Source organism: Nycticebus coucang, chromosome 16 (genome assembly GCF_027406575.1).
Source record: "Nycticebus coucang isolate mNycCou1 chromosome 16, mNycCou1.pri, whole genome shotgun sequence".
NCBI lineage: Eukaryota > Metazoa > Chordata > Mammalia > Primates > Lorisidae > Nycticebus > Nycticebus coucang.
Window position 1 is genome coordinate 42,190,601 of NC_069795.1, and position 26,173 is coordinate 42,216,773.

At 34.1% G+C, this 26,173-nt stretch overlaps 2 protein-coding genes across 3 annotated transcripts in view; both read left to right on the top strand.

Moving 5' to 3' along the window:
• EPHA3 (EPH receptor A3) overlaps positions 1–26,173 on the top strand; it is a 330,559-nt gene that overhangs the window by 273,069 nt on the left and 31,317 nt on the right. For both annotated transcript variants that reach the window (XM_053565304.1, XM_053565305.1), the window contains exons 11-13: positions 3,479–3,664; positions 13,147–13,208; positions 14,998–15,207. In XM_053565304.1, the coding sequence (XP_053421279.1) occupies positions 3,479–3,664; positions 13,147–13,208; positions 14,998–15,207 (458 nt within the window). The remainder of the gene's footprint in view (positions 1–3,478; positions 3,665–13,146; positions 13,209–14,997; positions 15,208–26,173) is intronic.
• LOC128568055 (40S ribosomal protein S8-like) lies at positions 20,998–24,360 on the top strand. The gene is made up of 2 exons (XM_053565740.1): positions 20,998–21,076; positions 23,778–24,360. Exons 1-2 carry the CDS (start codon positions 20,998–21,000, stop codon positions 24,335–24,337), a joined length of 639 nt encoding a protein of 212 aa, XP_053421715.1. The 3' UTR covers positions 24,338–24,360.

Consider the following 26,173-nt stretch of genomic DNA (forward strand, 5'->3'; position numbering starts at 1 on the left):
AAAAATAAAATTTGGATATTGTACTTTCTAGCTTCAAAGCCCATGCTGGACGCTGAAGATCGCAATATGCCCCATTCAGAGGACTTTTGTGAAGGGTAAAATAGATAATTGATATCGAACACTTCACTGATAAATAGCCATTGGGCTTCTTTTATCAACCCGGCAAAAGAGTAGGCTTTGAGACTAGTGCAGGAGAAGACGGGTCATTCTACTTAAGTGCAAGTAGATTCTATTCCTTTGTTTTAAATGAATTAATGTAAGAAATTTTATTTTCAGTATATTATACTCATATCTTATATCAGAAAACAAAGCACACTCTCACAAAGTATGCATATTTCAAAGAGCAGATAACCAGAGCACTTATTAGATTAAATGAAGTCAAGATCTGGTAGTTTTTACTTAGAAATGACAGGATCTAATTTTTATGTCTTATGAGTGAAAAGTTAATTGACTAAGACAATATAAAACATGCCTATATGGAAAGATTAGGAATTGTGGTTTCCTACTCTTTTTTTTTTTTTTTTTTTGTAGAGACAGAGTCTCACTGTACCGCCCTCGGGTAGAGTGCCGTGGCATCACACGGCTCACAGCAACCTCTAACTCCTGGGCTTACGCGATTCTCTTGCCTCAGCCTCCCGAGCAGCTGGGACTACAGGCGCCTGCCACAACGCCTGGCTATTTTTTTGTTGCAGTTTGGCCGGGGCCGGGTTTGAACCCGCCACCCTCGGCATATGGGGCCGGTGCCCTACTCACTGAGCCACAGGCGCTGCCCGGTTTCCTATTCTTTATAAACTTTTCCAAATTTTCCAGGAGGCTGAGGCAGGAGGATCGCTTAAGCCCAAGAGTATGAGGTTGCTGTGAACTATGACACCACCAGCACTCTACTGGGGGTGACAAAGTGAAACTCTGTCTCAAAAAAAAAAAAAAATTGGCAACTATTTCTAGTAATTATCTGATGAAATAAACACATTACTAACTACTGTATTTTTAAATTAGCATTACTAATCTTCTTTGTATGAATTTTGAAGGTAATTATACAGGGTGGACGAGAAGTTCGTGTGCAATTTACTATGTTAAAATGTTTTAAATTGCACACGAACTTTACGTCCACCCTGTATATGTACATAGTATATTCAGATATCCCACTTGACATTTGAACTCACTCCTTCCATCTCCTTTGTGAGGTTCTCTTACAAAATGCTCTTCACAAATGCCTGCCTAGTGTGATATGAACTTTCTTATCACCATCATCATCAGAACCATTTCTTGCATTAAGAGAGCATGTGGCATTTTACATTTGTTTATTAATTTGATATAAACAGAAACTTTTGAGAGGTAGATAGACAATTTATCCTTCTTAAGGTGGATCTGAATTCAAAGAGATAAATAGAGACTGAGACTTAGATGGCACTTACTATGTGTCTGGCACTTTTTCAAGTGCTTCAGATACATAAATTGTTCTTAACCGCACAACAACCTTATGAAAGAGATGTAGTGTCCCCATGTTATAGAAAAGGAAAAAGAGGCTCACAGAGGTTGAACCCCTCCCCCAGAATTAAAAATGTATACAGGACAGAGGCGTAAATAGACACTATGCAATTTGCTTCCTGGTTACATCCTCTCAAACACAACTTTGTAGAATCTCCCCTGTAAGCTGACCTGTAACGTCACTTAGAAATGACATCTGTATTCAAAATATGATCCCTGGTACCATGTTGACTGATGATAATGGCTGAAATCTCAGAAAATTAAAATTTTTATGGCTTGCTCAAACTTAATGTTCACCCAAAGTGAACTAGACCTCTTCGATGATGTTCTGATAATCCTGTGTAAGGAAAGAAATTCGAAGATGCATTTCATTACATAATAATTCACCTCCCTTCTAATACTCCCACATTTATGACGATTATAGATTCTCCCTTGAGGTTAGTGAGATCAACGATCTTTCTCCAATTCTGCTCCCTAAGTCTGCCTATCCCCTAAGGAACACGAAAGCTGCAGATACCACTGTCTTCACTACATTTCTCCAAAATTAACTAGTATTGACTGGTCATGATTCCAGCTCTGTATGTTTCATACTTTCTGCCAAACTATTGCCAGTTGATGAGTATTTGTTAAATAAGTGCATGAAATCTGCTATTGAGCTTTAAATGCCAAGTTACAGCATGAACCATTGCTTTGAAAACTGGCAAGACTAGATGATGGGGAAGAAGTCAGGTCTGGAGAAAGTTAATGTTTTCCTGGAGAAAGATAAGCCATTTATTGCTGGCAAATCCATATGACAACTGCTACTTTTATGGGTCAAACCATTTACTTGGACACAAAATAGACTAGAATCATCTCATTTTTCTCTGGCTTCTACATAGGGAAGGAAGCTTATAGAAAACTCAAAGTTATAAGGTTGGACCAAGAATGTTATTCCATTCCATTAAGAGCCAAAAATATCAATCATGCAATTAATCCTAGAATATTTCAGAAAAAACCCTCATTTAATATTAACTATATTTTTTAATGTGGTACAAAACAGATCTAATAATCCACACAATATTAGAAGTTCTTCAGTGTGCAAGAAACATTCTATGGGGCTGCCGTGCAGCCATCTTAGGGAAGTGTGGGGACAGAGAAGTAAATGTAGAAGGGCTCTTCCCAAAGGAAGCTCAAAATCTAATAAATGAATGGTGGTGAATCTTCTCTGTAACAATGTACGCTAAAAGTAGTGACCATACAAGTTCCAGATAATTTTATATCAATTAAGCTAGAATATTGAAAAGTCAGCAATACTTCATATTCAACAAATTCTGCATTAATTGCACATTTAAGATGATTTTTATTGAAGACATTAAGTCTAAGAAAATAGGTCTATGGTAAATCTTTAGGTAAGACATGCTGTGTTTTTTATTTGATACTGTTTTATTGTTGTTCACCCCTCCAAAGCTCAGAGAACTTTATAACCATTATGTCAATAATGTAACATACCAAAAATCTAATACAACAAATTCTCATTTTCAGAGAGTATGTAGCCTTCTTCATAAAACAGAATAAATACATCTGAAAATTAATCTAGTGCTCAAATATAATCACTATCTGTGCTGTCTTGTGAATTACTTGAGCTAACAGTAGCTTTTAGAAGAAGGGGTACAAAGTCTAATAGATGCAGCTTTCAACATAGCTCTTGTTTTTTCATATTACATGATTCGGTGTATAGTACTCTAAGATATGTGTATCTTCTTACAAGGTCCATTTTCTACCAATGTATGGATATCCTAAGGTTTCCTAGACAATCTCATCATAGTAGTATTACCCAAAACAATTTGGAGCACTCTAGTGTACGTCTTGCAGTTGAAAGGCCGAAATATCTCCAATGAAATTATTGAGAGAAAAGAGTTGCTCTCTATGGATAATTGCATGTGTGTATGTGTGTGTGTGTGTGTGTGTGTGTAATTTCTTATATGTTCTTGTTTTTCTGCATTCTTAACAGGTGAATTCGGAGAGGTATGCAGTGGCCGCTTAAAACTCCCTTCAAAGAAAGAGATTTCAGTGGCCATCAAGACCCTGAAGGTGGGCTACACGGAAAAGCAGAGGAGAGACTTCCTAGGAGAAGCAAGCATCATGGGACAGTTTGACCACCCCAATATCATTCGACTGGAAGGAGTTGTTACTAAAAGTAAGTCAGTCTGGAGACCTGCCTTTGTGTATGTTGAGAAAGGTTCTTCAAATCTAAATCTAGCTATTTAAGAATATTGATCATTTTTAGTTAAGTATCTCAGTTCTAACAAAAAGACTAGTTTAAGATTAACATGCCTCTCTTTGATAATAAAGCAAAGATAATTAACTAATATTATATTAAGAGTGCTATTTTAGATCTTAAAAAATCTTTTAAAAATATTAGGAGCAAAGCATTAAACTACCTAATGACATACTAACTAAAAGGTAATTAAAAAGGAATTGTGGTGAAGTTTCAGGTATGTTCAGTAGCAAGGAAAAATAATGACTCAATTTTGACAGGAACTCCCGGCTAGTTGCCTTTTCTTTTTTGTCCAAAAGTCTGATTTAAGTTTCCAAATCTTTACCTTGCCCTTGCTCCTTTGACTTTAGGAAAATCATGGGAGTCTTAGAAATGCTTCTGAGCTGTACATTTTGGGATCACTGTAGACCTAAGGCCTTTTCTTGGTTCTCTGTGGATTTCAAATAGTTCTGCTCTGGGTCACAGATGGGTTCCTGACTGCTCCGAGGAAACTCTGGCTCATAGCCCATGGTAGAGATATGAAACTTACTTCCATGATAGTTTCTCCAGCTAGGCTCAAAAGGCATCCCATGAGGCAGTTCTGTAATTTTTGGCTCTAATCCTAATGCAAACCTTTTGAGAATGATCTGGGATTTTTTTTTTCTCCAAGATTTTAAAGCACAGAATGAAGAATAAGCAAAATTGGCATCATACTCCTTACAGTGAAAGACAGCATATGGCAGAGAATTTGGCATCGTTTAGGAGAGAATTCATTGGCACCACATTTACATGCTGTATGGTTACCAACAGACATTGTTCATTATGGTTTTCACAATGATATTTCCCTTTAACATAACATAGAGCATTTTCCAAATGGTACTAACACCAATTCTCACTTTAGTGTGACTAAAAAGGCATTTCCTCCCTCATAAGAGCATAATATACTTGAAGTATACTTTGATTTCCTTTCAAGTCTTTACGTATAAGAAGTGGGATTAAGAATTTAACGATGTGGAATAGTTTATCCACATACTGCATGCCCATATTAATTTTTAAGAAGTATTTTTTTTGCCTCTTTACTTCTAAAAATCAGAGTATTGGACATATTAAGATTAACACATTTTCTGTTGAAAACATATTTTTAAATGTTTTAAATTACTAATAAAAACACTTGCTAGCAGTAGTAAATATTAGGATAGTGTATAAATCCTTTGTTCCTTCTGGGCAAAGCTACACTGTTTTTCTCTGCTATGTATTCTACAGAAATACAGTACCACATCTCACTGGAATTTTAATGTCATCTTCCCGGTCAGTGTCCTCCATAACATCCTCATCAAGTGCTCGTCCTTAGATCTTGAGTCCCGGTAGAGAAAACTCACTTATACCTGTGCATCCGCTATTCTAAATCTCAATTTTTACATTTTTCATTATAAAGTATCTGGTATGTGTCTGCTATGATCCTGTGCCATGATTTCATTCTTACCACTAACCCAAGAATTAGACATGATAATTTCTCATTTATGTTTGGGTAAGCAAAAAGTAAGGGGTAAGTACTTGTCTAAGTAGAAAGTGTTAGACATGGCATTGGGAACTGGTGTTCATCTCAATCTTTATCTCTGTACAAAAACAGGTTTCTGCTGTTTTAATTGTAATTATTATTCTGTATTTTTATTTTTAAATCTTCTCTAACAACTTCCTCACAGAAAGGAATTCCTCAAGCTTCAAAGAAATTCTAGAGAAAGTTAGTAACCCTTAATACCTAAAAGGAAAAAGAGGGCAAAAATCCATGTAATTTGGTTATTGGTGATTGAAAATAGACCCTGGATTATAGTTCTTACTTAATTTACTAATATTGAACAATAAAATGAAAGATTGATTGACTGATGAAGGAAGGAAAGATGGAAGGAAGGAAAGATCAGTGTCTTCTTTGGTGCTCAATTCATTAAATTGAATGAATTTTTCAAAGCAGTGCAATGATGTAACTGCTTGTATCACCCAGGGAATGGTGAAGAAAACAAATACATTTTGAGATGGATAGAATTATCTCCTATCTTCCTAAACACCTACAACTCAGAAAAAAATAAGATAAAAGCTACGGTCAAATATATATTAGGTTTAAATTTAACCTTTCTAATAGGTTCTATTATTTTATCAAACATGAGTTAATGTCCTTGTTTCTGGAGTTGTGAATTATTGAAAGCTACCCATTATGTTTTGCTATTTCCTATGAAACCATTTACTAAATGAAAGGCGACATTAAACTATAATTATGGTGGCAAATTTTCATAGATATAAAAATGAAATAACTAAATATAAATTATGGTAACCAGACAAAGAAATTCATAAACCTCCAAGACACAACTATGAAAAAATGCATTAAAAATAGCCTTTAAAATTGCAGCTATTATATGTTAAATATCTTATTCAAGTTTGGCTCTATAACATTCTAATATGGATTACAACTGCCTTACTCTTAGGGTGAGAGTTCTGAATTTGATATATCTCCCTGGTCAAATAAGCATGTAAGAAGCTGCCAAATCTGACTATATAAAATCCCAGTCATCTCATATATTGTAATCATAATACAGTAGTAGCCCTAGAATTCGATTTTTGGACTCCTCTGTGGCATATTTATAAGCTCTTAGTCTGGCACCCTGTAACATCTGAGAGGAAATAGATACTCCTTGTGATAAAGTTAATATGTTGTATTTGATGCATAAATACGGCAATCTTGTCTTCTCCTCCTATTGTTTTCTTTGATTCCTGAGACTGTATGACTTCTAAAGCAATCTACCTGCAGAGTTCAGAAACACACATACACACATGAGTGATGCAGAGTGTATAATTTAATAAACAAAAGTGTATTTAAAGAAGAAAAAGCATGTCATTATCTCGGGAAGATGTTGATCTGATTGGTACGAGTCATTGATCTGAGTTCAAGTTCTGACTCAGCCTTACTGGTTGTGAACCTCCTGCAAATCAAAATGTTCACAAATACTTACTTACTAGCAATGTGTCATTATCATTACTACTTTATTATTTTCAGATACTTTAACGATCAAATGAGACCACATAAGAATACATAAAATGGCAAGGAATTATGCAAATCTAGATTACTACTCTGGTAGACTTTACCGGTTAATATGGGTGTATGTAAAATAATTCTTGAAAATAATTCTTTTTCGTACATAGGTAACTTTTTATTATTGCTATTAAATTGTGTGCTTTGAACACAAGGTCCAATACAATGTATGCTTTTCAAATCATTTAAAGAAAGTTTTTATCATTATATTTTCATTCATTTGAATTGAGCCATAAACAATTTTAATGGTACATTTTGAGCCTGATGATCTTAAACAAGAGAGGGTGAGAGAGCCTCTGATCTTCAAAGTAACAGAAAGCTGTGGGTACAAACTCTGTTGAGAACTGGATTCTAACACATGTTATCAATTTTAGTTGAAGTTCAAAAGGATGTAGCTTGTATTTAGCAAATGTTTAATATTTCTGCCATCACACCATTAGTCACATGATGTTCAAGCGCCAAGGATACCTCCCATTGGCCATTTTTTAACTAGTAAGTAGAAGGAATTATGATGGATGAGGCTGATGTATTTTTTTCCTTGGATTATTTTCTGGAAATTAAAAAAAATTGTCATGCAACTTAGCTGTAACGTTCACTATTGAGGGATGTCACGGGCAGGATTTCTCATAATTAAAATATATCTGTACTGATGTGAGTATCCACTTTGCAGCAACACCTTAGCCATTTGTTTACACTCTCTTGTTTCCTTGCCTTGTAGGATAAGGAAGCTTTGCTGAACAGGATATCACTGTTTAATAATTATGCCCAATTCTTATTATTTCTTGTTTGCCTCTCTCTAAAAGTTTCCTTCTGCATTTTTCCCGAGTGTTACACTTCATATCATGTTCTTAATAGACAATACACATGCTGTTCTTATTTTACTAACAGTTTACAGAAATAGTTTGTTAGAATAACACATTTTGGAAATTCTGGTGACACAGATTTTTATCATGCCCATCTGAGTGCCCATATCAATAAAATTATGAAAATCTCTGGTCAATATATTAGAGAAAAAATAAAATAGGAATGCTAGTTTACATATTAATGTTCTTTTTGTTTCTTCATCATTGTCCACTTATGTCTCTTGGAAGAATTAACCACATTTGAATTATAAAAGTATAAGATGCTGTATATTTTCCTCAGTTATTTAGATAGCAAGGTTTTCTGCTATTTTTGAAAGATTAAATACAAATTACATGACTTACATGTGCCCCCAAACTCCTTTTTCTGGATCACTAATTTAAACATAAAGTAACTCTCATAATAAAAGGCAAAAATAATGCATTAGTATAATAGCTGACTAATTCTGGTCTTACACACACTTTTGCAGAAAGGAAGGAAAAAAATCACCACTAACTCAAGAGGCTAGTAATATCTGGATATCAAGCTAACAACTATTATTAGAAAGTCAAAAAACAGGTCATGGTAATGCAGGAATAAAAATTCAATAATACTAAAATGATTATGATGCCATATCCACCAATGTATTAAAAAATACTATTTCATGCCCAAAGTTGCTTTAATATTTAATAATTCCTCAAATTTACATTAATAGATAAAAAGCTCAATAGATGCAGAAAACAAACAACCATTTTAAGTTTTTATTAGCACATATTGAAAATATTTTTGCTTGATAAAGATATGTAAACAGTCCCAAAGGAAAAAAAAAAAAAGAAGAAACCCTACAAACATTATATTCAATAGCAAAACATTAAAGGCACTCATTTTGAAATAGGAACATCAAGCCTGCTATCATTACTTAACTCAGTATTTTACTAAAGATGTTAATCTCTTCAAATCACACATACATATAGATGAAAGGTAGAAAGTTTTAAAAGGAAAAGACAAAAATGTTTATAAAGTCAAGTAGAGCATATTAGAGTTCTATATTCACTAATTACACTTACTCCAGCTCTAACTGGAGTATGGGAGAGTATGATATTAAATTCTGTCAACAAAGATATTGAATTCTGTCGCAAATTAAAGTAAACATATTTTAATAAGAGTCTATATCAGCTGAATGGAAAGCATTCCATGTGTTAGGATTTATAAATATGGTTGGTTAAGGAAGACTGGGAGAAAGTATTTTTCAGTCTTATTTTGAAAAGAAAAGTTATCCTTAACCAGTTTAAAATTAGAGACATAATCTGATAAATTGTAACTGGTGCACAGCTAAGTGCTGGACTGAGGACTAGAGACAAATGGAGTTGGCCTCTGTTCTCATTGATTGAAAATAGGAGGTGTATGAGGGGTAATTTTAACGGAGTAATTTCTTGATTAAAATGAAATCTAGAGGGTGGCCCCTGTGGCTCAAAGGGATAGGGCTCCGGTCCCATATGCTGGAGGTGGCAGTTTCAAACCCAGTGTGGGTTTTTTGTTTTTTTTTGAACCAAAAAAAAAAAAAAAGAAATCTGGAGGATATTGTCCCATATTTTATAAAGATTTAATGAGAAACCCTCAGAAAAGTACCTTAATTAGTTTATTGTATTAGTTTGGTACAATATATGGAAATCTATAATTAAAACCTTTTCTTTTGAATCAAGGATGATTCAAGCCTTTTTTCCTTGATATAGTAAGACATGTTTTATCAATTTTTTTCAACTCTCCTTCACCTGTTTATGCTTTTTTCTTCCCCCCTTCCACCCTAATTCTAGACTTCTAGCTGCTAGCTGCTAAGGTCAAGAATTTTGATTTTATAAATTACACTGATGCATTAGTATATGTTTAAGTCTTTTGAAAATAAGATGGAAATTGTTAGACACAATTACTATTGTTAATGAGAGTTAATAGCATTTCCTTTCGAAATGAAGTAAGTTTTAATAACTTTTAATATTTCAATAATCAAGAAATATTTTATGTTCAAAGGAAAATGTTTAAATCTACGAACCAACATTCATTTTAAAACTGCAAAGAAAATAATTCTGACTGACTTTCTCACATACACACATTATTCTACCCTTTTTACGGAAAATGTGGTTAAGAAGGTTGTGGTGAAATAGTGCTGAATCTGGAATTTGTAGACATTTTGAATCATATTTCCTCTGTCATCAAGCAGTGATTCAATGATTAGTGATATCTCTGAGCCACTGTGGATAGTTGGGGAAATGAACTGATTTTAACAGACTGATTTGCTTTCCTTTACAGTTGTGAAAGCTCACTGTTCTATTTTTATTCATCTATCAGTTTAAGAACAAAAGAAAAACCCTACTGCAAATTTTGCTTTGTTCATTTTTAATGGCTTTCATTTCCATGAGTCATAGAACAGTACTTTCATTGAGTTGAGTCTGTATGCCCAGATGTGTTTTGAGGTCTCCAAGGTCAGTGAGTGATACAGGCTCTGTCTTGAGGAAGCTGATTATGTCATCTGTAAATCAAAATACACATGAAAGCATGCAATCTTGAGGACAAATACATGGCATAATGTGAATGAGAACTGCATGTTAGAAATAATCTTTTTCACTATGTTCGAACTAGTTCTCACTACTATTACAGTCTCTTTTTCTACAACCCATTTTACCATAGTCAGAATCACAAGGGAAACTCTAAGTTAAGATTCTTCTTTTCCTTTTGGGTAGATGCCTAGTAACGGGATTGTAGGATCAAATTGGAAAAAAAATAATAATTCTTTCCAAGGTAGAATATTTGTAATTCTGTTTACTCTTTGTACATTTACTTTGCTGAATCTTTGAACTTAATGCAAAGCACATTTTCAGACTTGTCCCATCTTAACTGATGTGTTTATAAATACCTAAATTATAGAGTTCAATGCAGCCTGATCTGATTTCTGAATGGTCATGGAGCTTTGACTTAATTGACTAGTTTGATTTTTAAGCTACTTCTATTTCCCTTGCCAAACATTCTAGTAGGCAAGCTAATGAGAAATGAAATGGTCGTAAGGCTGGGAGCCAGAAGGAAAGGAGTGGTAAGCAAAGGTCTGAGTAGTACAAAAATATTGAACAGGCCAATGTTATAGAAAGCTGGTGGTGTGAAGCAACATACATGTTACTACTTGAAGTATGCATTGAGTTTTGACAGCACATTATTCTTCCCAGAATTGTTTTAGGGAAGGAAGACAGAAATTGTTGGTGGTTTATGGAGAACATGCATATGCAGAATTTTATTCATTCATTCATTTCATTTCAGGCCTGGCCTCTATGACCAGACTTTAGGCATGTGATACGTGTGTAGGAGAGATCCAAGTTTCCTGGGAAATGGTGAATTTTCTCTTCCTTCCTGAGTATTTTCAAGTCAGTGTTTAGTTAGAATTTTGAAAAAGCAAGTTCTAGCGAGGCTCAAAGTTCTGCTTAAAACTGATTTCCAGATAGTATTTCATTAATTAGATATACATGATATGGTGCCTAAAATATATAACTAAATGAGCCTTGTCTTAGTGGAAAACAGATCTCTTTATCAAATGTAACATCTGAAAATCATCAAAATATTTTTATAGAATTTAAATACGTTGTTTCCACCTCAGTAAATAAGATATACTTCCTGGGATATGATCAAGTTACTAAATAGAATAAGCATAACTTCATGGTACCAATTCATAATTCACATGTAAAAATTAATACTTTTCACTTATGAAAGGAAAAGCAAGGAGAGGAAGCCATTATCTACCATCAGAATGGCAAATTAAACCTCATGACGTAGAAGGTGCAAATTATGAAACGTTATAATTGTTGTGTTCTGTTAGGTGTACATAGATGTTTGTTTACAAATCTATTATTTGCTTAAGGTATTTTAGTATTACTCATTTAAGACTTAACTTGGGTTTTCTAAACAGAGCAGAAGTGATTTTCCTTCTTTTTGTAACATGATGGATTTATAATTAAAGCAACATTATAGCCCCAGTAAAGTAAGAAAATTACAAGGTAGTAATGCATGTAGGCTTTGAAATCGGAAACAGTCATGGTAAGGTTTTACTTAACTACCAGCTCATTGTGTTACTGTAATAAATTGCTTAAATCCACAACGTTTTCAGGTGAGGAAATAGTAAAGTGTGATTAATCCACGTTACTAATGTGCACGTATGCTGTGAGGATTAAGTGTAACGTAACTTATGTCAAGTACATAATGAAATGTTACATAATTCTAATAATGGAAAAAATTATTAGCATTTCCAGTATATCAACACATGCATTTTTTACATTTCTCTTTCTTTTTCAGATGCTTGTTTTGTATTACTTATTTCCCTAGTTGATATCATAATGTGTATAATGTTTTCATCTTCATTCACATACCTTTACACTGTAACAATTGTATAAAGTGCTAAAATATTCAGAATAATTTTAATTTAAAATAGTCTATAAAACTGACATGCAACAATCTGTTAAATTATACTTATGATTGAAAACTTATTCTACTTAAAGTTATATATATCCAATATTCTTAGCACCTTTGTGGCTAATTTTTTTTCATATTTTAATGTTTCCTTCAGTATAAATTTCCAAGAATAATAGCACAGTGTGTTAAGATTGTAATTTTTGGCTTTAAACCTTGTTAACTAAACTTGATGCTGAGTAAGGTAATTAACCTCTGTGTCTCAGTTTTCTCATGTGTAAAATGGAAATAACAAATACTATGTTAATACATGTAAAATCATTAAACCAGATTATTGTACATAATAAATGCCTTATAACTACATTAAAATATTGGGTTAAAGGTTTAATGTACTTAAGGCCACGTATTTCCAAAATAGTTATTACAAGTTACTGCCAATAGCAATTTTAATTTTAGTTCCATTTTCCTTTTAAACAGAGTATAGATCTTATAATTTTAATGAGGTAATAAATATAGGTAAGAGATCACAATTATTATTGTTAAGTTTTTGTAGAACACATATGTAGAATCCATGAAGGCAGGACTTTTTTATCTCCCAGCTTCCAACTAACCAGCACGAAAGATAATACCTAGCACAGAGCTCGGTAAATAACCATGGAAAGAGCAAATACATGTTGAATTTCTGACCTTATCAAGCTTAAAGGAAGAAGTACTTGATTTTGAAGTTGAGTTAAGATGCAATGAGTTAAAAGAGGAAAGGGGCATATTTGTGTTCGCTGAAAGCCATGTCAAATAAACAAATTTAGGTACTGTAGGTTATGAGCCTTTGCTCTGAAAACTAATTTTGTCCAACTTTTTGTTTTTTAAGTTATATTTTCTATTAAAACCTAAGTGTTTTTTTAATTTAATTTAATTTTTTTAAAATTTGGAGGACAGGAAAAATTCTCATATCTTTGTAGTCATTGGGTGTATCAAAGTGTATATATATGTTCATTACATGATAATTTGTTGAACTGTACTGATTATATCTTTAACTTATTATTTGCCATATATCTAGGTAAGCCAGTTATGATTGTCACAGAATACATGGAAAATGGTTCATTGGACAGTTTCCTACGCGTAAGTAAAATATTTTATGTGTGTATGTGTATGTTTTACATGCACATATATGAACACATATCTGTGACACGTATTAATAATTGTTGAAAATGTTAGAGACACTCTAATGTATTTTGCCAAGTCATTAGGTAATCTAACTTTAAAGTAAAACTGAAATAGCAAGAGGAATACTATAAAGTTGCCTCTCTGTTTAGAACCATTCAAATTCTAATGGTTTACATTATTTTAAAATGTGAATTTTTCTTCAGACTTTTTGTATTGCCAAGATTTCCACCTGTTAAAATAAAAATAAAAAAGAACTCTAAAGCGAGACATAAAAAACATGGATGTAAAATAAAAATATTTCTTTTTTAAGAATTACTCTCAGTCTGCTGTAGAGTATGTACCTCCCATGTGGTGCTGTCCACCCAGAATAAGCATTTGCCATATACGTTCTCAATTTAAAGACAGCATTTTTAATACATATATACTTTTTAATCCTTTAATTTTGGAAGCTTTATACTTCAATATATTTCAACATACTATATTTCAATGTAATATATTTGACATATTAAATTTTAATATTTCAATAAATATTATAGTTAAAAATATTATGGTCTTCACGATACTGCCAATTACCATCATCAGAGGGCACAAGAAGAGACAAAAGTCCTGGCATCAATGTGCTTTTACTAATATATAAATCGAGATAGATAGATGATAAGATAAGTAGATAAAATATGTAGCGTTGCTCATAAGCATGGAGTAAAATTTTAAATTTTCTAAGAATTAGAAAGAACTTATTTTATTTTAATAGTCACTAACCAAATAAAATTTTTAGTAGTAGTAATTATATTTTACAAACAATTCAAAATAAATCAAGTGATTTAAATTATAGTAATATATTCTCTTTTAATTGTTGTTTGTATAGAAAGAATTATATATGAAATTTTATATTAATAAAGTATCTATGTATTATAAACTATTTGTTCTTATGTTAACCCAAGTATATTGGAAGATTTTTTAAATTTTGGACCATATGACTTTATCTCCTTCTGCTTATTTCTTGACTTACTCCTCAAGGTTGGGTAGAAACACAAATAATTAATACTTTTGACAACTAGAACTTACTTATGATGATAATCAAAAATTTAACATCCTCCTTCTTTGAAACAATTTAAACATATCTGAAAGCCAAGAAAGAAGATTCAATCCAACCAGAAAAAAAAAAAAAAAAATTCAGGCTCCGCACGTTGGCTCACACCTGTAAGACCCTTCTCTACTAAAAATAGAAAAACCATCTGGCATAGTGGCACACTCCTGTAGGCCCAGCTAGTAGGGAGGCTGGGGCAAGACTATTTCTCAAGGCTCAAGAGTTTGAGGTTGCTGTGAGCTATGATGCCACCATGACACTCTACCAGGGGTGACAGAGTGAGACTCTGTGTACAAAAAAAAAAAAAAAAAAAAACGAACACCAGAAGATTCATTTCATTCCTTCTTGTTTACCTTGTGTTTCTGAGGAAGAGTTTCTTTGTCACACAAAACAAACACCAGGAAAATCCTAACGTTGAACTTCAAGGCAAAGAACATTAGAATACTTCTTCTGACAAAGTATTTGGTAATGCAGCCACTGCGTTACTTTGTTTTATCCTTGTATCTGTTTATCCACATTTCTTAGCTTTAAATGCTTAAAACTAAAATGTGTGTAGTCCCTCTTATAAGAAAATTCAGTATGTAAGATTTTAATCAAAAATATGTATCTTTGGGAGATAGTAACGCGTTTTCCTTGAATACTTGAACTGCTCTGCAGAAACATGATGCCCAGTTCACGGTGATCCAGCTGGTGGGAATGCTTCGCGGGATCGCCTCCGGCATGAAGTACCTGTCAGACATGGGCTATGTTCACCGAGACCTGGCTGCTCGGAACATCCTGATCAACAGTAACTTGGTGTGTAAGGTTTCCGATTTTGGGCTCTCACGTGTTCTAGAGGATGATCCAGAAGCTGCTTATACAACAAGGGTAAGTAACTCTGGTTTCTTCCTTTTTCATCTGGTATCATATTGACTAGTAAATAAATAGAAATCCTGATGCAAAATTCTTTGTCAATTATATTTTCCATGAAAAAGCTATATCTCTCAAAATTAAAATATCATTACTTATTCTGAGAAAATAGAGGTCATCCTTTAACATGTAAGGATTTGAATTGTAAAGTTCCAACATGTTTTAATACTGCCATCCACCCTTCCCCAAAAATAATGCAGCCAGTTGCTCACATGCCTAAAATCTTGGAATTTTTATATTTACTCATCTTTTCATCATGGTTGAGTAAGCAGATTGGATCAACTCTGCAGACCTCCATCCTACTAAATATAATTTTAAAACATTTTAAAATCAGAACACCAACTCATATCATAAAAAATTCAAAACAAAATAATAAAAGGAGGAAAGTTGTCCGTAATTGTGCCACCCACAGAAAACATTGGTAATTTGGTGAGCCAATTATTCCAGATTTTTCTTCATTTTTATAATGCAAACATATGCATGACATATTATTAAAATACAATTGTTCATTGTATACCATGTTTCTCCTTAGCAATATGTGGGTGACTATGAAAGTTTTAAGACAGGTTGTACTGTGGTCCATTAATACGTTTTCAAGGAGCACAGTCGATATCCTTTAAGATTCACCTGTGCAAGTTTCAACTGGCTTGGCTTACCAGTGTTGCTGGGAGGCCTCTTTTGTTTCCATACATACATGCATGTGGATTTTACATATCTTGATTTTTGTTGTATCTCAAAACTTTCCTAAGTACACCTCTTGAATATTTTCACTATCAGTAATCTTTTAAAAGAAAAAAATATGTGAGAGTTCTTTGTATGTGATTATCCAGTTATCATCAGTGCAATTTGTTATCAACTTTCACTTCTAGTGCTAGTATATAAGAGTGTCTTTCTGCATCTTCTCATCAGCCCAGAGCAGCGGTTCTCAACCTGTGGGTCATGACCCCTTTGGGGGTCGAACGACCCTTTCACAGGGGTTGCCTAAATATATCCTGTATATCAGATATTTACATTATGATTCATAACAGTAGAAAAATTACAGTTATGACATAGCAACGAAAATAATTTTAGGGTTGGGGGTCACCACAACATGAGGAACTGTATTAAAGGGTTGCCGCATTTGGAAGGTTGAGAACCACTGGCCTAGAGAATGGATAGTTTTCAGAGACAGTAGATGTCTATTTTTGGTGTCTAGTTCTGAAAGTTTATTCCTGATTATTTTTTTGAAAACACAACTCATTCTTTTTGGAAATCATCAACTTTGACAGCTCCATTAGAAACCATCAAGATTGTCACTTGGCAGCAATGTCACACACTCTGAGAAAGAAACTAATATGCCAAAATGAGTTTCATCCTCATGTAAAGCTGCAATGATAGGACCCCTGGGATGTTCTTAGATGCATTGATTTAGGAGTTAGGATGCTCTTGATGGCTTTATACATGACACACCCTGTTTGTTTTTCATATTTTAATGTATACTTTGTGGTGGATTCACTCTGTTCATGGATCTAACTATTTTATGAACATGTCTTGTATAAAATACGTTGTTGGTAGGAACATAGTTTATTAGGGTAAGAGAGTAAGAAATAAAAAGAGATTTTATATCTTGTAGCTAGTTGAATTAAATTCACAACAGCGACTACAATTATGCAGCTCTGAACACTTGATGAAATTGGGGTAAAGGCTTCATAGTGCTCTTTACTGTTCCTCTGATCTCCAGAAAAATCAGTCCACCAATGTATCTGAATGCATCCAGATACATAACCAAAGCATCATTATGACTAAACTATCAGTTCAAGAGAAAACACATCCAACAGATGATAATACATTTTTTGTTTTGTCCTGAGAAATGTTTTCATTCTACTCACTGTTACTCTGGTCTGAAAACACCTTTTGTAAACTGCTATATGCATCATGTGCACAGTTCATAAAAATCATCATACTTTCTTACACTATTTGATGTTACGACAATCACATTGTGTAAGAAATACTTTTAGTTTAATGAAGTGTTTAATAAAAGGATTTTATTTGAGACATATTGAATTTAAGGTTATTCTAGTCAGGGTCTAATTTCTAGACCTTATCTCATTATTAAATGAGCGCCTCCTTGTTCCCAATACTAGACTTGATTTCTAGGTTATTCAAAAGAGCACTTTCTCTGGTGGGAACTTGAGAGAGTCATCTAAATCTAGTCATCCATTCTTTGGAGAATATATTGGTTAACTTTGAGTGTTTGATTTTCACTGATTGTTATTTTGTCAGGACCTCACGCAGACCACACTTTTTTACCTTGGCAAAAGAAAGCTGTTGCTATGTCAAAATAGTGTTTGATTTTCACTGAATGTTATTTTGTCAGGGCCTCACGCAGACCACACTTTTTTACCTTGGCAAAAGAAAGCTGTTGCTATGTCAAAATAGTGTTTGATTTTCACTGATTGTTATTTTGTCAGGGCCTCACGCAGACCACACTTTTTTACCTTAGCAAAAGAAAGCTGTTGCTATGTCAAAATGTCTCTTTAGCATTTTTGAAATAAAAGTGCAACAGGTCCTTTGCATTTGTGTTTCAGTGTCTTGTAGATACTTAAAAACCACACTGAACAAATGGACTCATTCACTAGCATTAAGTAGCAGTTTGGAATTCTTCAATGTTCATCCTTGTATTTTCTTGGAACTCCCTCAAAACGTCCACAGGGGTCCTGGCTTTCATCCGAGAGGCTGTAATTTGCATGTTCATTTCTAGAGTAATTTAGAAATTGTTGATTTAATCTTCCATAATAAGCCTCGTTTAGTACAATAAGTTTGTAATTTACTATAAAATATGGTAATATTTGGTAATATGGTAGTAAAGTAACAGGAGTTCTATTTTTTTTTTTTTTAAACAAAAGCCCCCAAACAACTAAGCCATTCTATGTTCCCTTTTTGGACTTATGTTTTCACTGCAGAAACATCAATATTGCACAAAATGATTTGGGAATAATTCTTTTGGTATTACCTTTAAAGCTAGATTGTCACTGGTACCATTATTCAAAAATTTTAAAGCATATAATATTTTGGGAAATAGAGGTAAAATTCTGCTTTTATTTATTTATTTTTTTTTATTGTTGGGGATTCATTGAGGGTACAATAAGCCAGTTACACTGATTGCAATTGTTAGGTAAAGTCCCTCTTGCAATCATGTCTTGCCCCCATAAAGTGTGACACACACTAATTTCTTGTTTATATAGTAAAATCTGTTGTTGTTTTTTTTAACCCTCAAAGCTGTATTATACAGCTTAGACCTCCACCTTTTTAATTTGTTTTAGTATGCTGTGGTCATAGATGTTTCATAAGTATAAGTTCACAGTTTAAAACAGAAACAGTGTGCCAAGGCGTTTAACAGATAAATAGATTCTGGTTAATCTACTTTAAAACATCAGTCACGTTGCCTTAATACCTTTGAACAAATTCTCTTTGGTGTTTGGAGTTTCTACAATTTGGAAATTAACATTCAGCACCTCAATGGATTAAGCCTTTCCCACTGCTCCTCAGAAAGCGATTGCCTTTAGGTAGATGGTAATTGCACTAAAAAATTATAAGAGGCATTTGATGCAATGTCAATGACTAAACAGAATGCTGCTTCCATCTGTAAAATCTCTCTATGAGTGACAGGCAGATGAAAGTCTGGATAGAAATTGTACCATCTAATTCTGTATTTAAAAATTTTTTAACTCGAGAGAGTATTTGCAGAGTTGAGAAAGCACGTAACCTCAAAACTTAAAACAATTGTTTTCAGACATTATCCCACATTGGTTTCTCTGCTATGTCCTCAACAGAATGCTGAATGGGAAAGGGTCAGCTAAGATAATGGTGGACATTTATTTTACGTGTGTTTTCTCTTTTCCAAAATGATATTGTGTAAGGAATCATATTTTCTTCAATGCTCCCTTCTAGTTATTTCTCCTTATTTCTCACTACTGTGTTGTGCAGAAATTCCAAATGTTAATCCTTTCCCTTATAAAGTATTATTATGCATCCTGCAACCTCTGCACAATTTCACTGTACACTCCTGGGATACTGAGAATGTAAAAGGTGATAAAGCTTTAGTATTACTATGAAAATAGTTTCTATATCATGAGCCCCCTGAAATGCTCTTGGGATCTCTCATAGATGCTTGGATGACACATTGAAAACCACTGTTACTGATACTTCATCAGGAAAAAGCACCTTAAAAACTAAATAAATATTTCAGTAGTTATTCAATGATATAAATCTAAATTATGACAGTTTTATGTGGTATAATATGTTTTAAAGAGCCTTGAAAGCGTAACTGCAGCTGCATAGCAAAGGTTGCAAATCAGCTCTGAAGTCCCTGGCTTTCACTTGGACTGGATATGATTAGAGCAGTTAGCTCCACAAATTTAAACCATCAAAGAATTTTTCTTGTTGTAAAAACAAACAAACAAACAAAAAATGAATTCCCTTTCTTCGGCTTTCTGTCATGTGCATTTCAGAACCTAATGTTGACATGTTTCCTGTTTCTTGCCCAGATTTACTAATTTACTTTACTTCACTTGAACAAAATCGTGACGCTATTGCTAAGAACTGTTTGCCACTGAATGTTTTTTCAGCTTTCCCCTTATGAAATTTTATTGTAACTGGTTATTATTTTGGTATCTATGTATAGGTGTGTCCATGCAGATGGACATTTTTATATTCATCTTTTAAAGAGATGGAATTTCAAATTCCAACAGACTAGTGCTTAAATTGCTGTTTTAGACCAGATTATATTATAGAAAGTACAGACTTTTATCTAATTTATATGCTGAATATTCTGTCAATACAATAAATATTTCTTAGGCCTCCAAGCTCATTTTGGAGGCATAATTACTCTTAAGCTGATTTGGACAATTTGAGAAAGCCAATTAATTTGTTCTTGGTTATATTCTCCATTATTATTTTTTTTCTTTTTACTTCTGTTTTGAAGTGCATTCTTATGAACTGGCAATTGGATTTTGATGCAGGATTAGAGTGCTTTCTCTTTTACCAGAAAGAGCATCTTATTCACTTATCACTTATTGGTTTTATGGATCTGTGACTCTGCCAAGTGGGTGTCAGAAGTACAGCTAGCTTTGTCTCATGTAATGTCATTTTAAGGATAAGGAAAGAAAGTGGCAAAGTAAGTAATTAAAACCTAGAGGTTAAATGCTTCTGTTTAGTTAACTCCATTCTAAAAAGACAAATAATAGAAAACATGACCTTAGATCTGCCTGATTTTCAAGGTCTAGATATATGCCTATCAAAAACTGATATAATACAAAAGATAATTATATTATTTTCACAATTATGTCATTTTCACCTGCATGAAAAGGAAATAACAAAATATCTAATCAGCATCCTTCATGTAGTAATAGTGTTTTAAGTTTGAATCAAAATAATGTCAAATATGAAATCATTGCATACTTTCTTATGACCAGCATTAATACACCTATATTAAGCTTCACAAAGTAAAACCACCTATTTGCAAATTAGAAAATTCTAGGCAATTCACTAATTTTAATTATCAATGTTACATCCAAACTTAGTTAGAGGGCTGGTATATTCTAACCACCCATTTCAAAGAGACAAAGTGTCTAGTAGAAACTAGTCTCTCTTTTGGGCATGATCCATCCATTCATTTATTCATTCAACAAATATTTGAGTGTCTACAATATACCAGACACTGTTTTAGTACCTAGATTCCAGAGGCAAATAAAACAAAGCCTTGACCTCATGATCTTATATTATATTATAGGAATTCAAATAATAAAACAGCTAAGTAAAGACAGCAAGGCGGAGAAGAAAGAGGATGGTCAGAGATGTTCTCTGGTAAAATGATTATAAGAGCAGAAAATGGGTTTGATGTGAAGGTGAAAATAAAGCAAATATTGAGATTAAAGAAGTCTTAATTTCTCTTTAACAGTTTTTCAATTGAATAACATAAGTTTCATCATAGCTGTGATTTGCAGGAAGCCATTTAAGTGGTCAAATTAATGGTTTATCTCAAGCTGGACATCGGGCTGACCTCCTTTCTGTTGTTTTGGTTCAGTCTCTAGGGTCGGCAATCCCTAGAAGCTCATTAAAAATCACTTTCTGATGTTTTCTCAATCCATTTGTACATATGGTAACACATCGCTTGATGCTGCCCTTGTGTACCCTGAAGCCAATGACTACCTGCAAACTCCTCTGATGTTTGGGGGTACAGCAGTCACAGAGCCCTAAGCCATTCTTACCACTTGATGTCTAGTTCAGCTAATAATTTGGCTCATTTCTTTCCTATCACCTTTCCAACCATAATTTTTAAGATTAAATCCCATTCTTATGATTTTATTTTTTCATTTGTTAACTTTAACTCTGGAATTGCCATTTACATGGAACAGTTATTCACTGTCCATAGACCTCCAAAAACTCATTGCCATGACCTTTGATGGTTCAAAATCATCTAAAGTGTCTCAGTGAATAAAGTCTGAGACTTTCAACCTACCCTTTCATTTTTTCTCTTTTTTAAAATTGTCAGTATTAAGCAAATCATTCTTGCCAAGTTATATTCTTTTTACTTACTAAAATGATCTAACATTATTTTTATTATTTCAATTACACGTATATGATATTCCTGCTAGGGTCTTACTTATTTAGTTATAATATTGCTTCTTCACAATCAGAAAATCACATTCAGGGTGGTAAAAATTCAGGTTTTCAAATGAATTTATGGTTTTTGTTTGTTTATTTGTTGTTTTTTTGAAGCAGAGTCTCTCTGCTGTTCTGGGTAGAGTGCTTGCCAGAGAGCCATCGTAGCTCACAGCAACCTCAGTCTATCCCATGGACTCAAGCGATGCTTTTGCCTCAGCCTCCCAAGTCGCTGGGACTACAGGCATCCACCATAATTCCTGTCTAGTTTTTCTATTTTTGTTAGAGAGAAGAGATAGTCTTGCTCTTGCTCAGGCTGGTCTTAAACTCCTAAGCTCAAAGGATCTACCTGCCTCAGCTTCCCACAATACTAGATTACAGGCATGAGCCACCATGCCCGGATGAACAAATTTCTGTACTTTATTCAAAAAATGAATTAGGCATTGAGCATGTCTACATAAATGTAACATTTAAAATATTATTTAACTTTGAAAACAAGTAGACTCATACTAGGACATATATTTATCCTTACTCCCTAAATTTTGTATTATTTTTGTTGAGGATGGACACTACACATTATATTACCTAGCTTTTATTATATTAGAGTATTAGGTGAGTTTGAAAGTAACATAAACATGATACTTTTGTGTTTTGTTTCCTGTATAGCCATAGAATAACTTAGAATGTGAAGATTTTTGTGTATTTCAAGAAATTCTTAGTCATTTCACACAATGTTGAAAAATCTCAAAACTTCAAGTTGTGGGCACCGTCTGTCTCTAACCTCTTATGGAAGTCAACATCTGCTGAGACTATTCTCTCAGTGGCTTTAGAGCTGAGCTACTGGGGATTAGAATAGATGCTTCCCTGGAAGTCCTCGTGGCTGGCCTTTTACCTGGCTGACGCGTGAGTGAGTTTAGTCCAGTGATTCTCAACCCTCCTAATGCCTCCTAATGCCATGACTCTTTACTATAGTTCCTCATGTTGTGGTGACCCCCAACCATAAAATTATTTTCATTGCTACTTCATAACTGTAATTTTGCTACTGTTATGAATTGTAATGTAAATATCTGATATGCAAGATGTATTTTCATTGTTCTAAAGGGTCACGACCCACAGGTTGAGAACCACTGAGTTAGTCCTTCATAATAGACAGTTGCTAACTCTTTTTACCAAATGATTTATCTCTATAGTTTTACTTTTAACCTGAGAAGCCAATATTTACCTCTAAGTTAATATTCAGTTACTTAAGGTTTACTCAGATAAACTCTCCAAAATCCTTTGTTACTCCCAGTATGAACTGACAAACCTCACGGGCAGGGAATGTGAACTATGAATCAGCAAAGCCTTCCCTAAATCAACAGAGGGACATTAGTATATATAATTAGAGGAAAATTTGGGCAGATATGAGATATTATGCCTTAATGTCCAGAGATTTCAGCTATTACTTTCCTTCTCTTTACATAGAAATCCAGACTTGAAGCTTCCTAACCCATAATGAATGAACTCACTTCAGTTAAGCTCTTGAAAAATACAGGCTTTTAGCCACATGTTTCATTTGAACTGTCTAAATTCATTTAGCTTAGAGAACTGAATTGCAGAATCTTTCAAGAACAGGTTTGCTGTGTGATTCATACTTTAACTGTTGTTTCTGCACAACGTGAACAGGGTTTAGACTCCTTCAAGTAGTCCGGGAATGGGATTTAGCAATTATGTAATACCTTTGTCCAGAGAACTCCACATGTCTTTACTTATGGCTCTTCATTCCGCTTAACTTTTCTGTAGAATTCCATAGCCAATAAATATCTACCAGACACGACACCCAGGTCAGTTCGGTCCAAAGTCAGTCTATCTTTAAGTGTCTGAATAATTGACACTGAAAACGTCAGCATTCTTGATATCCGTGCGGGGACGCCCCGCAGCTAACACTAAGACTGGCCCCCGCCGAATACATACAGTCCGTGTCTGGGGAGGTAACAAGAAATATCGCGCCCTGAGGCTGGATGTGGGAAACTTCTCTTGGGGCTCAGAGTGTTGTACTAGGAAAACGAGGATCATTGATGTTGTCTACAATGCATCTAATAATGAGCTGGTTCATACCAAGACCTTGGTGAAGAACTGCATTGTGCTTATTGACAGCACACCATACCGACAGTGGTATGAGTCCCACTATGCACTGCCCCTAGGCCGCAAGAAAGGAGCCAAGCTGACTCCAGAAGAAGAAGAGATTTTAAACAAAAAACGTTCAAAAAAAATTCAGAAGAAATATGATGAAAGGAAAAAGAACGCCAAAATAAGCAGTCTTCTGGAGGAGCAGTTCCAGCAGGGCAAGCTTCTTGCATGCATTGCATCAAGACCAGGCCAGTGTGGCCGAGCAGATGGCTATGTGCTAGAAGGCAAAGAGCTAGAGTTCTATCTGAGGAAAATCAAGGCCCGGAAAGGCAAATAATTCTTCCTCTCTCCTTTTTTTTTGGCTGCCGTTATTTTTTAGCTGGCCCTGGTTTGGACCTGCCAGCCTTCATGCACATGGCTGGCGCCGTGCCCACTGTGCTACAGGCAAGAAGCCTTCCTCTTTCCTGTCTTAGTTCATGTAATAAACGTTCATTATTCCAAAAAAAAAAAAAAAAGAAAGAAATTTGGAAGTTGGAAAAGCGGAGGTTCATAAGTCAGCAAAAATGGTAAACTGTGAGAGATAGATAAAACAGCACAAAGCCAAGTATATTCCCCCTGGCCCTCAGTTTATGAATTAAGAGAGAGCTGAACAGAGAGGTTAAGAAATTTATCTTATATATAGGACAGACATAAAGTTCGTGTGCAATTTAAAGTAGTTTAAATAGTAAATTGCACACAAACTTTATGGACACCCTGTATAATGAGTGAAGCTGAGCCCAAAACAGAGGCTCCTGATTCTTACTAAACTCCAGAATACAAATGGCGCAAGTGACCAAATCTCGCTTTGCATCCCAATTACCAAGCTATGCACAAGTAAGACACCAGCACTGACGGGAAGTGTCCCTAGATTTGGCATTGCAAAGTAAGCAAACATTAACTGCAGATTCTGTCAAGTTTGAATTGGAGGTCTCTCTACAACAGAGGTTTAAGATACACTCCATACGCTGTGATTCTGGGCTTGCTCCAAGCAATTGGAAACTGTTCTCAAATACATAAATATATGTGTGAAACTTATGTGTGGACATGGAGACCCCCTGAAGTAAATGCTTCGTTTTACAATCTGTTTAAGTATGATACAACGCCCCCCCAAAATCTTCATTAAAAAATTTTATAGTCACTAGCTGTGGCTTTTATAATATTTTGAATGCCTAATAGTATTTTTCAAACCAAAATTTAAGTCAGCAATCAATTTCAAAGTTTTAGCTCATCAATAAAGTTGCATTTGAACAATTTTGCTGTGGACTAAAGGCATACGCCAAACTACAATGGCGTTTTGTTTCACAGATCCAAGTGTTTGCCCTCCCCATTGAAGGATGTGGTTGGTAGTTACCAGAAATGCCTCTAAATTTTAAAATGTTCTTCACATAAGTGAACTGGGAAAGTAATTTCTGAACCTGAAAAGAAAAACAACAACAAACATATGTAACATGAGGTAGAATTTTTTGAGGAGGGAAGTGGAAGAAGAAGAAGAAGAAATTTTGTGGTTACAATCAGAACAGAAATATGCATAAGTTTTGCAATGAATTACTTGTGGGAAAGTTAATGAGTCAGACTCTCGTATATTCAATTTATTTTGGTTTGATAGTCTCAGAACTACAGATGCTTAGCTTAAATGCAGTGAGCCTTATTATAAAGTGTGTCTCAATTAAAATTTATGGTTTCAGCTTTTTTCTTACCCATATTTCAGAAATAAATTGGGCCCTTAAGGACTTTTATCCAATGTCTCGCTATTCTAATAACGTGTATATTTTTATAGCTGTCGACAGTGTTTGCTCTTTGAGTAAGCACTCATATCTTACTAAAATGCTTGGACAATGATGTTTCCATCCAATAAACAATGATGCTTACTTTATAAAGTTAATTTAAGTTACATTAGCAATGGAAGTCATCTCATTTTCCAAAAAAAAAGGGGGGGGGGGGAAGGAAAGGAAGACGAGAAGGAGAAAGAAAGGGGAAAATAAAATAAAATATTAAAAAGCAGAGAGAAAATCCAGAAGTGATATTGTTATATTATAAAAACTCAAGAATTAGAAGATTAGCTCTGGTGAACTTGAGCCTTGTTGATTAAAGCTGTATCCTGGGACAGGTATAAAAATATTTTTTGAAAGTGTAA

What these genes read in the sequence shown, in the direction of transcription:
- LOC128568055 (XM_053565740.1), top strand. Translation starts at nt 20,998, where the DNA reads ATGATCTTATATTATATTATAGGAATTCAAATAATAAAACAGCTAAGT. An exon ending in GGCGGAGAAGAAAGAGGATG is followed by an intron (nt 21,077 to 23,777) that starts GTCAGAGATGTT and finishes TGAAAACGTCAG; the next exon opens with CATTCTTGATATCCGTGCGG.